At 37.3% G+C, this 16,402-nt stretch overlaps 1 protein-coding gene across 3 annotated transcripts in view; it reads left to right on the top strand.

The window, feature by feature from the left end:
* The window catches only part of FOCAD (focadhesin), a 283,295-nt gene that overhangs the window by 34,552 nt on the left and 232,341 nt on the right, over positions 1-16,402 (top strand). For all 3 annotated transcript variants that reach the window (XM_081282574.1, XM_081282573.1, XM_081282575.1), the window contains one exon: positions 12,314-12,418. In XM_081282574.1, coding sequence (XP_081138700.1) covers positions 12,314-12,418 — 105 coding nt within the window. The remainder of the gene's footprint in view (positions 1-12,313; positions 12,419-16,402) is intronic.

Here is a 16,402-nt window from a genome sequence, read left to right as displayed (position 1 = left end):
ACAATGAATTTAGACAATGATTTGATCATTAACTTAGTGTTTATCATCCACTTATTTGCTGGTGACTTTCTGTGCTTTAGGCTGCCCACTTATCCTTTTCAGGGATCTTGGATCTTACTGGTTATGAGGAGACTTGTCCACATTTGTACCATTTGTTTCCATGATACATAGAGATGATCCCTTTTTAGGATGCTCTTGTTCTCTTTAACCAAAGCCCTTTTTATTCTATCCCTGTTCAAATGTGGGTACTTTGTGCCTCATATTTGATATATTTTGGAAGCAAAGAAGCAAACATTATTCACAGTCTTTTTCAAAGAAGACCGAGCATACATGAGCAGTATTTAGTGTTGTAATCAAGTGAACCACAACAAAAGAAAGCTGATACATGTTATTCATATGCACAATAGTGATCATGCCATTTTGCCTAGTGAAAAGCAATTTGCAAGAGTGGTTTTAATTAGTATAGTTTTCACAGCTTGTCACAAAAAAGCCTGCTTGTTCTATATGTTTTGGAATCTTTAATATTATTATTGATCCATATTCCCTCATTGTAAAATCTAGGGGTTGGCACCTTTTTTTTTCCTTTTTTTTGTGGTATTATGGATTGAACCCACTGTTCCACTGAACTACAACCCAGCTTTTTTTTTTTTTTTTTTTAATAATATATATTTTTAGTTGTAGATGAACACAGCACCTTTATTTAGTTTCTTTTTCTTTTCTTTTTTTAATGTGGTCCTGGGGATCCAACCCAGTGCCTCATGCATGCTCGGCAAGCGCTCTACCACTGAGCCATAATCCCAGCCCCCAATTGTTTTTATTTTTTATTTTTATTTTGAAAGAGAGTCTCACTAAGTTGTCCATGCTGGCCTTGAACTTGCAATTTTTCAATTTCAGCCTCCCAAGTAGCTGAGATTACAGGCATGTGCCAACATGCCCACTAGGTCTTGGCTCTTATGCCCAGTGAAAATTAAGGTCCCTATTTGCATTTTCTCTTGCTACTACAATTGTGGCTTAGTCCTGAAGTCTCCTTCACTTTCTCTTTAAGAGTTCTTGAGTAAATTTAGTTTTTCTTGGCACCTGTCCAAGGAGGGACTTGTTCCAGCTGATCTTTATTGAAGAGCTTTTGGCATCAGGTTCCTGAATATGTTAGGAGCCTTTGGACTACCAGTTAAAGACATTCACTTGAACGTTGAACATAAAAGGGCAATTTTCTTTTTTCATTTTTTGTTTAAAATGAAGCGTAGGGGGTGCCATAGGATCCAAAATTAGGAATGTCCCTGGACTTCAGAAAAAAATTGGATGTAGGCTGTGTATTTCATTCTGGTCACTTTCTGAAAACTGACTTTCTGTACTTCCTAGTTCATAGGGCACCACTTGATCCTGGGTTTATCATTTCTTATGTATGAAAGATAGCCAGACTGAGAATTGGATTTCTTGGCCTCAATTACAGATTTCCAAGGGCAGGGCCCAAAGTTGGGTCAGTCAGCTCTGCCAGGGGCTGTGTATCAGTTTTTTTGAGCTGCTGTAACAAATGACCATGAACTTAAAACATGGTGGCTTAAAATAGCAGAAATTTATTCTTTCATGATTCTGGATGCCAGAAGACTACAACGAAGGTCTGAGTAGGATTGGTTCCTTTTGAAAGCTCTGGGAGAATCTGTCCTATGCCTTTCTTCTAGTCTGGTGGCTGCTGACAAGCCCTGGCATCCTTTGGCTTGTGGATGCATAACTACATTTTCTGCCTCTGAACTGTTATAGGCGGTATCTCTGTGTATCTCTTTTTCTCAAATATTCTGTTTTTGTTTTCTTTCTCTCTTGTAAGGATACCTATTATTGGATTTAAGACTCAAGAAGACCTCATCTTGAAATCTATTTTTTTTTTTTTTTTTTGGGTACCAGGGCTTGAACTCAGGGGCACTTGACCACTGAGCCAGACCTATTTTGTTTTTTATTTAGAGACAGAGTCTCACTAAGTTGCATGGTGCTTTGCTTTTGGTGAGTCTGGCTTTGAACTCATGATCCTCCTGGCTTAGCCTCCCAAGCCTCTGGGATTATAGGTATAATTATATCAGCAAAGATACTATTTCAAAATAAAGTCACATTCACAGGAGTGGGGGGTTAGGACTTACAAGTATCCTTTGGAGAATACAAGGTAACTAACTCTCTACCAGCTGTGTCTTCATTGTGTGCACATATACCAAGCAAATGAGTTGAGAAGGAACATTAATTCCCCAAAGAGAGAGGAGACCTGAATGCTGTTTCTGAGGAACCTTTTGCATTGGGATTGAAATTGAAGGAGAGCCATGACCTTGGAAATAGGTGCTGCTCATCCAGTTTAGATCTAGCTTTGAAATAATCATGCTTAAGCATAAGTGACTGAGATCACATCTGTGTTGCTCTGATAGGGATAGAGGGAGGAGAGGTTGAGAAGAGAGTTGGTGTCAAAGATGACACTAGGATGGTGGGATACTGCATGTTTTATTTCCTCCTCTTATTGGTCCAGATGTTTTTTAAAAAGTGTAAATGATATTTCCAAACAGGAATAATAATGGAAACAACCACTGCATTGGTTGCTAGTGGGAGGGGTGGTTAAGGGAGGAAACTACCCTTCCTTGAGTATTAGCTCTGTGCATTCCTTGTGCTTTAGAACTTCACCTGAAATTCCTCATTGATTCTTCAGGACAGCCTGGTGAGGAGAGACTTCTTCATCAGTGGTATTGTGTTCTTCTGTTAAAAGACAAATAATATCTGATTATTTTCCTTTTTGATGATGTTAGTAGCCATTGAAACTCAGTGACTAGGTCCATTAATTCCTTGGGTTAGGAGTTTCAAATGGTGACATTCTATTACTGTCATTTGTTTTTCTTTCCTTATTTCTTGATTTATGACTACCAAGAAAAACTTCCCAATATTTACTAAAAGGACAATTTGTAAAGGAAAGTTAGGATATATACATAATTCTTTCTTTTGTTTATTAAATTCCAAAATAATGAGTACTTTTTTTTTTTTTCAACAGCTTTTCCATGGTGACCTTTCTTTCATAAAAAAACATTAATGATGGGTTGGGGCTATAGCTCAGTGAGTGCTTGCCTTTGGAGAATACAAGTTAGCTAACTCTCTACCAGCATGCATGAGGCACTGGGTTCGATTCTCAGTACCACATAAAAATAAATTAATAAAGGTCCATTGACAACTAAAAAAATATTAATGAGCTCATAGTTTAAATATTTTTGATATATTTTTCAGTTCTCTTTTCTCTTTTTAAACATCCTTTGAAACTATATTATTTTCCCTCTTTTTTTATACTCTAGACGTACGGGCCACCAAATGCCGCAGTCTGGCTGGGCACATTCAGGAGCCACTTGTCAAAAGAAACAAACTTTATTTTTAGAACCACACAGGCCAAACAAAAGAGCTCCTCAGGAAAAACCCTCAGAGCCCAACTGCCATCATTAGCTTCCCACAAGCCTCTCCCTCAACCACCAGCCACACCACCTCCCACAATCCTCCTGCTCTTGAGGCCGATTGGCTGGGTCGTGTGGGCGGAGCCAAAAAAGTCCCCCAATGAGCAGCTCCGTGGTCTGAAAGGGCAGGGAAACAGTCCAATGAGCATCACAGCAGAGGAGCCAATCAGCTAGATGTTGCTGGGGCCGCTGTGAGCCAATCATCAGCTGGCAGCTGGAAGTTTGATGGCAGCTGGAAGTTTGCTGGGGCCCCTTCGGCTGTGGCTCTCAACATCCTTCCTTCCCTTCCCTTGCCTTCTCCCCGCCCCCCACTCTTTTTTTTTTTTTTTCTTGTACTGCGCTCACACATGCTAGGCAAGCATTCTACCACAGAGTTATGTACCCAGCCCTTTTTTTCATTTTTGAGACAGGATTCCACTGAATTGCCCAGACTGGCTTGGAACTTGTGATCCTCCTGCCTCAGCTTCCTAAGTAGCTGCAATTACAGGCATTCACCAACATGCCTGGCTATTCCCTCTATTTTTTATGGCTGTTTTTTGGATATACTGTTTAGGAACATCTTCAGGCAGGGTTAAATAAATCTCAAAAATTCTATTATTATTCAGTGATCTTCATACATAATAAATGAGTTAAGGTAGAAGGGAGGGAAAGAAAATAGCATCTTTCCAAAGGTGGTTCGTGCTCTTATATCAAGTTACAGGGGCCATGTAATATTTCTGAAACTCTCTTAGGACTTAGATTTATCTATATGGTTAAAAGTTTTCAACAGAGCAGTTAAAATTCTGTATATCATCTAAATATTCTCTTTCTTCTATTAGGAATCAAAGTAGGTTTTAATATTATTAAGTCCATGTATTAAATGAGAAAAACAAACAAAACTCCAACAAAAAAACTGCCACTCCCTTGCCCCAATAGGGTTGTTTCATTGCTTGATGATGTAAATGCATTATATTAATATTATTTTCCTTCATTGCAATTCCTTCACTTATAATTCCTTCATTGGCTAAATGTGTGATTTTTAAATGAATGGCCCTGTGTAGCCACAACTAGTAATACTATCTGTACTGGTTTATTTAGTAAAAAACCAAGCAATGAATTTTGAAAATTAAATATATCAGATACTCTAATTTCAATGTGCATGTATAAAATCATGTCATTCCAAAACTAGAAATTACCTTGAGAGATCCTCTCTGGAGATGAGCAAGACAATACCTTAGATATATGCATCCATGTGAGCCATGAACACATTTAGTGAGTTTCTTTCTTTTTAAAAAATATATATATTTTTTAGTTGTAGATGAACACAAAACCTTCATTTTATTTATTTTTATGTGGATCTAACTTGTTGCCTCACATGTGCTAGGCAAACACTCTACCACTGAGCTATAACCTTAGCCCACAAGTTTATTTTTTCCCTTGTTTTCCTGTGATGTCATGTGAGTTGAGCAGGCATCATTGTTACACTCGTGGTGTTTCTGCTGTAGAGGGTACTATGACAAGCACATAGTTTTACATGTTCAAAAACGTTCATGAAACTATGCATATGACACTACATTCAGACCACATACAGTGCGCTGGAAGTGCCTTAATTAGAGGGCATTGCCTTAAGTTATTAAGGAAGGCTTTCCCAAGGAACTAATGCCTAAGATGCGATCAAGGAATGTGTACGCGTTATCAAGGCAAACACAAGAGCGCAAAACATTTCAGGTGCAGGAAATGGTATGTGTTGAGTCCCTGTTGTGGAAGGAAAGATGGCTACTAGGAAGCCTAAAAGAATGCTTAGAGCAAGTGGAGAGTGGTTTGAGATGAGGCTGGGAAAACGGTGGGGGCCAGACAATGCAGGCTGTGATGGATGATCGAGGATTTGGGTCTTTATCTGGGGTGCAGAGGAAATCTATTGAAGTATTTTATCTAGTGGGTATCAGTGGTTCCAAAAATAGTAATCTGGCTGCAGCATGAAGATACAATTGAAAGTGTTAGCTTTGGGGTAGGCAGATAGAGTAGATCAGGGAGATGAGCTTAGGTGGCTGTGGCTGATGTTCAGGTGAGAGTTGATGTCTGCCTCCACTAGAGATATAGATAGATTTGTGAGGTTTTTAGTGGGTGAAACGTTTGAGATGGATTGACTATAAAGATGCCTGTGAGGGATCCGTCAAAGGAGACACCTTATTTCTGGTTTGATTTCTCTATAAGTAGATAGGGAACATTAGACGACCAGGTGTATGGGGAGAACAGAAGTTCAGTTTTGGACATGTTGACTATGAGGTGGAATTCAGATGCTGAAGTGGGAATAGAAGGATGTGCTTGTTATGTTAATGATATCCCCTGAACACATTATGCTATGAATAAGTCAGGCATAATATCTAATCAGCTTTTTTTTTTTTTTTTTGCCCTGATTAAAGTCTTGTCTTTGATTTGTTAATTAACTGTTCTGTGTACCTCAAACTCATACAGCCTGCTTGTCTGAAGGCTAATTCCAGTTCCTAAAAATGTTCTTTGGAAGCCTACTTTCTCAAATTAAACAACATGCTTTTTGTCTGTGCTAAACTGTGGCTGAAGATAGCTTCTAAATAAGACACTGGTTATTTTATTGTTTATTTAAATTTTGCTCATACTATCTAGTCAGGAGATCAGGTATAATCTTCTATTTGTGTTCAGAAGTCCTTACTCAGTTGAGATTATAAATTCCCCCCAGCCCTTTTTATTTGTGGTACTAGGAGGTGGAGCCCACGGCCCCGTGCATGCTGGGCATGTGCTTTACCACTGAGCTACACCCTCACTCCCTTTTCCTTTTTTAAACTAATAAAGTTGTTCATACTTTTTTGAAAATCCAGAGAGTGGCATTTCTAGATTGTGAAAGTAGTAAGTGGTAAAATTTCTTTGTATCATCTTATTTTATTTTTAAAAATTCACTTTTTATTTGATCCTGATGAAAAGTAGGAAATGGCAGGTCTGGAAAGCCTTAGCAATATTATGGCATGTGAGAGGTTCTCCCAAGTCCTGGCCTTGGTTTCCTCTAAGATATAAAGAAAGCTAGGGTGTCTGAACCCAGGTCCAGGTGCATAGAGTTAGGGAATAACTAACTCTTTGGAATCCCATTTTTAAAAGCATTTCTACGCACATACACCAGGTGTTTAAAATTTGTCCTAAAGCTTGTGTCTCCACTTAATATGCAATGGAAAGCTTTCCATGTCACTATTTATCCATCTGTTTGTATCCTTATTAACAGGTTTGGAGTGTTCTATAATCAGATGTTTTATATTTTAACCATTTCCTTATTGGTAAATATGTATTCTGTCTTTGTGTGTGTGTGTGTGTGTGTGTGTGTGTATGTGTGTGTCTATGTGGTACTGGGGATTGAACCCAGGGGTGCTTTACCACTGATCTACATCTCCATCACTTTTTATCTTTGTATTTTGAGGCGGGGTCTCCTTAAGTAGCCCTGGCGAGCCCTGAACTTGCATTCCTCCTGCCTCAGCCTCCAGAGTTGCTAGGATTATTGGCATGAGCCACTAAACCCGGCTCTATTTCATTTTTCAAGATAACAAATGTAATGTGATATCTTCTTTTGATGTAAGTGTTTAACTGTAGGATTGGTTCTAGAAGCAGAATTTATGAGGGAAAGGATATAGTCATTTAAAATTTTTATAGATGATGTGAATTGCTCTCCATTAAAGACTGAAACACAAAAATGCTTATTTCCCCATTCACTCATCAACACTGGATATGATTAATCTTATTTTTTTTGTTATTTGCATATCTATATTCTCTGCTTATTTTTCTATTCTATGACTTGTCTTATTTTGTTGCTTTTCTTGTTTTGTGGATATGAACCTTTTGTCATGTGTTACAAATATTTCATCTTAGACTCTATCTACTTTTTTCTCTTCAAAGACCAAAGTTCCTTGTAGTTTGTGTCTTTTCATTCCCTCAATTATTTCTTATGAATATGTTAAAAAACAGATGATTCACTTTTTTTAAAAGAGAGAGTGAGAGAGGAGAGAGAGAAAGAGAGAGAATTTTTAATATTTTGTTTTTTTAGTTCTCGGCGGACACAACATCTTTGTTGGCATGTGGTGCTGAGGATCGAACCCGGGCTGCACGCATGCCAGGCGAGCGCGCTACCGCTTGAGCCACCATCTCCAGCCCCCAGATGATTCACTTTTAAAATAAACTTTCTAAAGTGTATAATTGACTGTTTTTTAGTATATTTATAAGATTTGTGCAATTACCATACATTATCTTTTTTTTTTTCCCCTGTGATGGTGATCATATACAGTGCTTCAAGAATTCTAGGCACGTGTTCTAACACTGAGCTATCCCCCCAGCCCTTTTAACTGGCGAACTTTAAGAAAAAAATTTAGAGTGTTATGTCTTAAAATATTTATTTTGTCCTCATACATTACACTTATTCTTTTTTGTTTTTTGCTCCATTCAGGTTTGTACATGAGAATTCTAATAATAGCTGGGTGTGGTGGCACCTGCCTATGGTCCCAGTTCCTCGGGAGGTTGAGGTGGGAGGATCACTTGAGCCCAGGAGTTTGAAACCAAGATCCTATCTCAAAAGAAAAGAAAACAGTGAGGAAAAAAAGCTGATACCAAATTAGACATTTTATTCTGATGGTATCTATTTTATAGATTTTGTTTCTTAAAATCTAAGCATTCATAGACTATTCTTTTTAACTCTGGATTTGAAAAATATTAGTAATATATATATATATATATATATATATATAATTTATTTATTTATTTATTTTTCCCAGAAATCTTGCCTAGTACTACTGGTAGCCTTTTCAGTTTGAAGACTGAAATCCAGTAAAAAAAAAAAAAAAAAAGAAAAAAATTATCTTCTTTTTTATTTTTGCTTCTTTACTATTTATGTTTCCTTCTAATTTTGATTTTTACCATTATTCAAACTATCATATCTTATTACTACAATCATAAAGAATTCAATAAAAATTTTAAATTTTGCAATGGCAGACTTCACATACAGAGTAACAAAATTCTTGCAAACCAGAAAGTGGGTTTTGTGGGGAGAGAGAAAAAATACTAGGGAGTTTTAGAAGTTAAGGTGGTTTGAAGTTAGTTTCAGGCAGATTCAGGGCTTCAGCATTTATTAGCTCTGAAAATTGGGCTTCCACAGCCTCATTGGTAAAGAGGGAAAGGTTATAATCTTTGTGATATAATCTAAACATTATATTACCACAATATTTTGAAAAATAGGTACTTTACTGATATACTTATCTAATAATAAATAGGTACTTTACTGATATACTTATCTAATAATAAAGCATGAAAGGTGAGTTTATTATCATGATTTTGGATTTTACAGATGGGAATGTTCAGATTCCTTGGTATTAAGTAGCCCAATTTCCCTAGTTTATTAGAGTTAAAGCAAGAGTTTAAATATAAATCAGTCTGAAACCATCCCTCTCAACCCACTTGAAATATTTAAATAATGAGAACAAAGGAGATCTAACATAAAGATTAAAAAGCTGGTGTTTGGGGCTGGGGATGTGGCTCAAGCAGTAGCGCCCTCACCTGGCATGCGTGCTGCCCGGGTTCGATCCTCAGCACCACATACAAACAAAGATGTTGTGTCCACCAATAACTAAAAAAAATAAATATTAAAAAAAAATTCTAAAAAAAAAAAGCTGGTGTTTATTTATCAGCCCTAGTTGCTTCTTTGAATTCCATGGAATTAAATGCAAATGAGATGTATTTGCGTTTTGCTTGGATTCTACTGCTTTGAGAAAAGAGTAGGGGATCCAAACTCTTTAAAAATCATAGGTCTATTATCTGTCCTTTCTAAAACTTCAGGTCTATGACAAATCTTAGTTAAAGAAAACTAACATAAGTAAAAAAAGTTTGCAAAAAAGATTTAATGAATCCATATTCTTGGAAGGAATTCAATCAGAAATTTAATCAACACAGATCATCTAAAATTTAACTAATCATTACACCCAAGGAGTAGCCTTGTGAGGTTATTAGTTGAGGCCTGAACTTCTTCCAGCTGTACAAGGAGTCATTTTAGATTAAATCAGATGTTAGAGCTGCTTTCCAGTTGCGTACACATTGAAGACTAGAAGACAGGAAGGCTTCTGAACATGTAGTGACTCTGTCACCAGGGAAAACCAAATAGAGCCCCTGGATAAGTCTCAAGTCAATACTGGATTTTTAGAACAGTTCACTCACTCAGTAATAATGAGAATTTGTCTGTTCAATATAGCTACAGGTCTGAGATTTCATGGTATCTTATAATATCTGGGCACAGGCCTGGGTCAGAGACCTAAGACTTGTATTATCCTGAGATACTGAATTTCAGAGGGCAAGATGCAATCCTGAGAACGGGTGAGGAGCTTTAGAAAATGTATATATTTGGAGGAGTTGGGTCCCTTTGAGGCTCTGAGGAGACTATGAGCTCTGCTATCAGTGCCTAAGGCCAGACATTCACACCTAGGGACAGCTTCTTAATAAACTGGTGATAGAGCAGTTATCATTTCCACGTCAAAGGATCACCAGGTGTTTGTAAAGGAAAGTATTGTGAAGAATTATGAAAAATTTGATATAATTCCTCACAGGAAGTGAATAATTTGATATAATTCCTCACAGGAAGTGAGGAATTTGATATAATTCCTTACAGTCCAGGATCCTTAGCTACAGAAAGATTCTGATTCTGTAAACGTGAATGGATATAAAGAATTGCAGAGAAGGATGTGAATGTTGAGATATCTTCTTCCTTAGCTTCAGAATAGGAAGAGACTAGAAACTTAAGAGTTTCAGTTGAGAAGGTACTCAGAAGCATCTCAGCAGTTCCAAAGGAAGAAAACAGGGCCATGTATCTCCCAACCTTCCTAAGACAGTCACAGTTCATTCTAGTTTTTAAAAGATCTCTTCTTTAATTTTTATTGAACCATGGTGATATTAACTATGACTGTTTGAATGTGGCTCCTATTTTACGTAACCAACATAAAAATTATACATAATTTAGTGGCCATTTTGATCAAAGTAACATGAATAGAAAACACTAAGGTAGGGGATGTGGGCAAAGCTAATCTTTGAGATCACGAACAAGAGAGAATCTTTAAGGGAAAGGCTTTATTCAGTGTTGAGATCTCTTTTCACCAAAGGATGCATACAGGAGAGAAACATACATGTGTGACACTGTCACAAATGATTAATTCAGGAGCCTACACTGCATGGTCATAAGGGGATCCATGTGAAAGAAAACATACCATTGTGGAAAATGCTTCAACTGCAAGGAAACCTCAACATTCCCCAAAGAATCCACTTAGGAACTAAACCATATGGACATACACAGCAGTGCTGTATAATGGAAACATAACATGAGCCACAAATGCAAGCCACATATGTAATTGAAAATTTTCTTGTAGCCACATTAAAAAAGTAAAGAGACAGATGATGATAATTTTTAATGCATTTTACATAACCCAACATATCAAACTTTATTTCAGCATGTAATCAACATAAAAATTATACATGATATTTTACATACTTTTCTGTTTTAAGTCTTAAATATAGCATAAATTTTCCCAAGTATTAGAGATAGAATTTAGGGTCTAGCACATGCTAAGAATGTGCTTTACCACTGAGTTATATCCCCAGTCCTTTTTTTTTTTTTAAGTTTTATTTTGAGACAGGGTCTTGTTAAATTGTCCAGTTTGCTCTTGAACTGGTGATTCTTCTGCTTTATCCTTCCCAGTATCTGAGATTACAGGCATGTGCAATTGAGCCTGGCAAATCCAGCATGTATTTTACACTTATTGCACATCTCGATTTGAATTAGCCATATTATTGATGCTTAGTAGTCATGTGTGGCTGGCTGGTGTACTCTATTAGACAGTGAGATCGTCTATGTGGTTAAACCTTTTGCCAGTTGGAAAACTTTAAATGCCATAAAAAAAATTCATTCAGTGATATCTCACATAAATGCCCTAAATGATATCTAATTAAGTCAAATTCTTGTCCTAATGCCCAAAGAAAGTTAATAACGATTTGCATACTACTCCACTCTAAATAGTAAGTTGACATAATAATACATTTAAGGACTAAAGAGAGTGCTTAGTTTACAGGAGATGCTGAACAACTATTAACAACCATAATAAAAAAAATAGTTTTTTTTTAAACACATACTCTTCTTTTTTAATATATATTTGTATGATTTCTTTCTACTTCCCAAGGGAGATCTGCATTTAAAAAGAGCAGGCTATTTTTTCTTTTTGATATATTCTCCTTCAACCACTTATAGAAAATAAGGAAAAAAAAATTAGTGTTATTCTCCCTTCCATTAGTTCTCTTTTAATGGGAGTTATTTACTCTGGTTCCCTAGCCTACTTTTTTGGGTAGTTGATCCATTTCATATGACTGGTTACTTTTCATGGTCTGCTAATATTTATAAATGAAAGACTTGATAATTTGTCATGAGTAACTGATGTGGACACTTCTGAAATTATGTGGAGGTAATGTTTGTCTTTTTCCTCATTGGTTTTTCCCCAAGAGAGTGTAGGGGATGATTGCTAGTTAGGTGGTTGAATTCTTTAGCTACTTGTCTCCTCCCTTAAATGTGTTGGATAGGTCTTTGCTGTGCTGCAGAATGAGCTGGATGCCTGTGGTGGCTACTGTTCAATGTGGGTGGCAAATATTCAGTTACTTAATAACGGTAGGATTGGACTGGGGTATAGCTCAGTGATGGAACACTTGCCTAGCATGTGTAAGGCCCTGAATTCAAACCCCAGTACCAACAAAACACACACATACACAAGCAGGATAAAGCATCTGTTTAGCATATGCACTTTATAATATTTAACATGTTATTATGTTTCTTACAGGAATACACATGGCCTGATAAAATCCATTATGAAATTATTACAAATGCAAGCTTTAAAGGAAGGACAAGGTGGGGAGAAGAATATTCAGGATATATATACTATTAGGTAAGCCTTTTCTTCTGTCTTTCTAAAAAGAAAACAAAAAGTGAATTGTTAACTGAGTTATGGATTGTGACAGGACAACCCATTAAGAGTTCGTTATTTAATTCAGCAGGATGTATGCACAGTGATTGTGGGTCTTCATTCTCAGAAGCTAGTGTTTCAAAAACTCAGAGGAATGAGATGGAGGTGACAGCAGCTGGGTATCACCAATGTGGCTTTCAGAGTTGCTTTCTTGGAAGTTAAATCTGTTACCCAAAATTCAGGTCATTCTTTTTTGCTTTAGAAAATGTAATTATCTCCCTATTACTATGAAAATTGAAGAGGTCATGGAGCAGATATTCTTAAAGTAGGAGGAGTGTAGGTTAGGCAGGATGGTGAGCTTCCTCACTATAAAAAGTAATGGGACACTATGGTTTGCAAGTATTATTGCTGAGGCCAAGGTGAATAATTAGGAGCATTGGTTTACCTTTTCTTTGTCATCTAAGAGTGTAATAAAGTAAAATTTTCTTTAAAAAATAAAATACAGCAATAAATTAGTAAAATGCATTGAATTTGTATAAGGGAGTTATGGACAAGGAGGGCATCATACTCACCTGAATGATGATTTTACCTGGGAGTGTCAGAAAACTGTTTCTTAAGAGAAGTGCTCTCAGTTTGCACAGGGCCTAGAGATGCACATAACCAGTTTATGTGCCCTAGGAACTCTGTTTAGTTATGCATCTAGACTGTGCCTGTAAAGGATTGAGAATACGGGACCATAAGCAAGGCACTGGCTTATGGAGCAGGGAGAGATGGCTTACATGGGCTATGGTGATCCAACAGGGAGAATAAATTAGGTCCTCATGAGCCATCATTGGCTTCATCTTACTGCACATGTAGTTTTGAGAATTTACTACCACAGGTGTTAGAAGCTGAGTCTCCAATGTAGTATGGTGCATATTCCTTACCTGTATTTATAGTGCTTTCCTTTTGATAATGAGAAAACAGTATCTCCTATATTAATTACCATGCTCTTTCCTATAGTTTTAGTGCTGCTTATGATCTTTTTTTTTAAAATAAGTATATTATTGAGAGTTTCTTAAGGCTTTTAAAAAATAAAGTCAGATTCATATTTTATATATTTTTTTCTTAGCATGTTTTTGAGTGTCTTCAAACATACAGAAAACTTGGAAGAATAGGGTACACTGAATTCACTGATTTATTTTTAAATAGGGGGAGCAAAGGAAAATTACTTATTTGAAAATACTGTAGAAATTTGTGATGCATAGGGTACAGTTTTCCAAATTGACAAATATGATTTTCTTCCTTTCTTCTCTTCCTCCTTCCTTCCTTCACTTGTCTTTATTTCTTCTTCTTCTTCCTTCTCCTCCTTTTCTTCCTCTTCCTCTTTTTCTTCTTCCATAGTAGTGTTCTTTGTAATGCAAGTTTTTAGTTTCAGGTTTCTTCTTCTTCTATTGCCTTGACTATGATACTGAAGAGACGACAAGATCTTAATATTTCTGGAGAGACAGGGTAGAAAATAATTCCATTTCACTGTTGTTCATTGAGGATTATTTATTTATTTAAATAGACAAGTTATTAAGTTTCTTAGTTTAATGTTTGTGTAACAGTTTCATTGAAATACAATCCACATACCATACAACTGACCCATTTAAAGTATACACTTCAGTGGGTTTTTGTATAGTCAGAGAATTATACAACTATCACCATAATCAATTTTAGAACATTTTAATCATCCCTCAAAGAAATTCCTCACCCATTAACAGTTACTCCATACTCCCACTCAGTAGGGTATTTTATTCTTTGATTCTCAACAGTCCTGTTCATTAGAACCACCTGGATGTTCTTAAAAACATGGAAGCAATCAAATGTCCCCTACCAACTGAATCAGAATCTTTGCTGGGAGGCCCAGTATTTTTTAAAGGATCCCTGGTGACTCTGATTCATTCAGTACAAGATGGTGGTCAGCTGTTTTTTAATGTGCATACTTATCTATGGGGATCTTGTTGAACTGCAGATCCTCTTTCCATAGGTGGAGGATGGGCCCAGGGTGCCTGTCTAACAAGCTCCAGGTGATGCTGATGCTGCTGTTATCCCACCACACAATAAGTAGCAGAGCCACAGAAGCAGCAGCAGTAACTGGGAGCTTGTTAGGAAGGTGGTGTCTCTAACTCCATCCATGTTGCCTGAGTCAGCCTGTGTTTTAGAAAGATTTTCCAGGTAATTCTGTAATGTTTAAGAAGCACTGGTTTAGTTGATGGTAAAAAGAACTTTTCTTTCATACAGAAGAATCAAGGTTATTCCCATTTTCATAGGGCTCACTGTGTGTACTTGCTGGGCCTTCAGTCATCTGTAGTGTTTTATCTGTTGTTTTGTTTATAATTCATTTTCTCTTATATTGGTTCTTCTAATTGCAGTCTGTTTTTGTTTTGTTTGTTTATTTTTTGGCATGATACAGGGGTTGAACCCAGGGGTACTCTACCACTGAGCTATATCCCCATCCCTTTTTGAGACAGGGTCTTGCTAAGTTGCAGAGACTGACCTCAAACTTGTAACCCTCCTGCCTTAGCCTCCTGAGGAGCTGGGATCATAGATGTGCACCACAACATCCTATGAGCACTGTCTTTAAAAGACATTAGGTATAAGGTGTGGATAAGGGAGCCTAGTTTGAGAAGCTGAGGAGAATTGGATGAGTAAGGTTTGTCTTTAAATAGGTGGCACATTGAAAAGTCCAGGGTCAGTCACCCGAGTTGGCATAATCCGATAACATTTATGGAGGGCCCTTATGTGAATGGCTCTTTGGCACTATAAATCAGTAGAGTGTAATTGAGTGTATAAGAGCCTTAAGTTCCTCTAGGGGAGATGTGGATGGCAAAAACAGAGAAGAGGTGAACCTGAAGAGCAGATTTCCCCTCAAGAGAGCTGTATTACCTGAGTCGAGCATGAAATCCTCATGCTATTTTAGAACCGCCTTTGCCACGTGTTGGTTGGCAACATCATCCAACCTTGGAGAGGCAACCGGCAAGCTGTGTGTGCAAGGATAGAGAGGATACAGGGAGCTTAAAACTCCGCTAAGAGGTATCCTCTGGTTATGCTGTAGGATTCTTTTACAACAGAAGCATGACAAATAACTGTCAGCTTTTTGAATATGAAACCAATCTATGTTTTTATGGTTTTGGGTCTAAGTTTGTTCTTTTTTGTCATAATGACTGATTAATTTGAATCATACTAAAAACAGAATACTTAGTTCTTTTAAATGGTTATGTACTGAATTGCATAAGTTGTGCCAGAGTGAGAGTGGAGAGAGAATATATGAGGACCACGAAGGTTAGCCAGTGGTTTCTCTTGGCTGCTGTGAATTTCCTGAAGGAGCCCTAGAGAGGGTGTTCCTTTTGTTGTGCTTAGAACTTAGTGGTTTTCAAAGTTCTCATGCATAAAAACCACCTGGGGAGCTTGTTAAAAGGATAGTTTCTTAGTGTGGCTTACCAGAGAGTCTAATTCCTTCAGTAGTTTTGTGTGAGACTTGAGAATTGGCAGGTTTATCCAGTTTCTCAGTGATATGGATCCAGGTAATTTGTGGATCACACTTGAGAAAAATTTCTTTAGCCCCCGAGGGCTTGGTGGCACCACATGTGAGTTGCAGGAACACTGTGGGGTAGACTGGATTGGGTCTTGAGCGGCTTAGTCATGTTTCCTCTCTTCTATTCCCTGTTTATTTGAGAGGCAAGAAGTCTGTATGTTCCATAAAAACCAAGGCACCAAGTTTGTTTTCCATGTCAGCCATGCACAGTGGAGAAGCCAGGGCAGCACCAGAGGACAACTCTAAAAGAAAATGAGTCCAAAGAGAGCAAACCAACTGTGGATGCAAGAGAAAGAATGTAAGGGATCACTGATTGGTTTAATGATATAATTCCATGGCCCCAACACATGTTAGTATTCCTCATGGTCAGATGGTGAGTGGGTGGTTGTAGTATCAGGAGGGGAAGA

Source organism: Spermophilus citellus, assembly GCF_964194105.1.
Source record: "Spermophilus citellus genome assembly, chromosome: 2".
Lineage (NCBI taxonomy): Eukaryota > Metazoa > Chordata > Mammalia > Rodentia > Sciuridae > Spermophilus > Spermophilus citellus.
The sequence above is the reverse complement of the archived record's forward strand: the minus strand, read 5'-3'. Positions and strand labels throughout refer to the sequence as shown.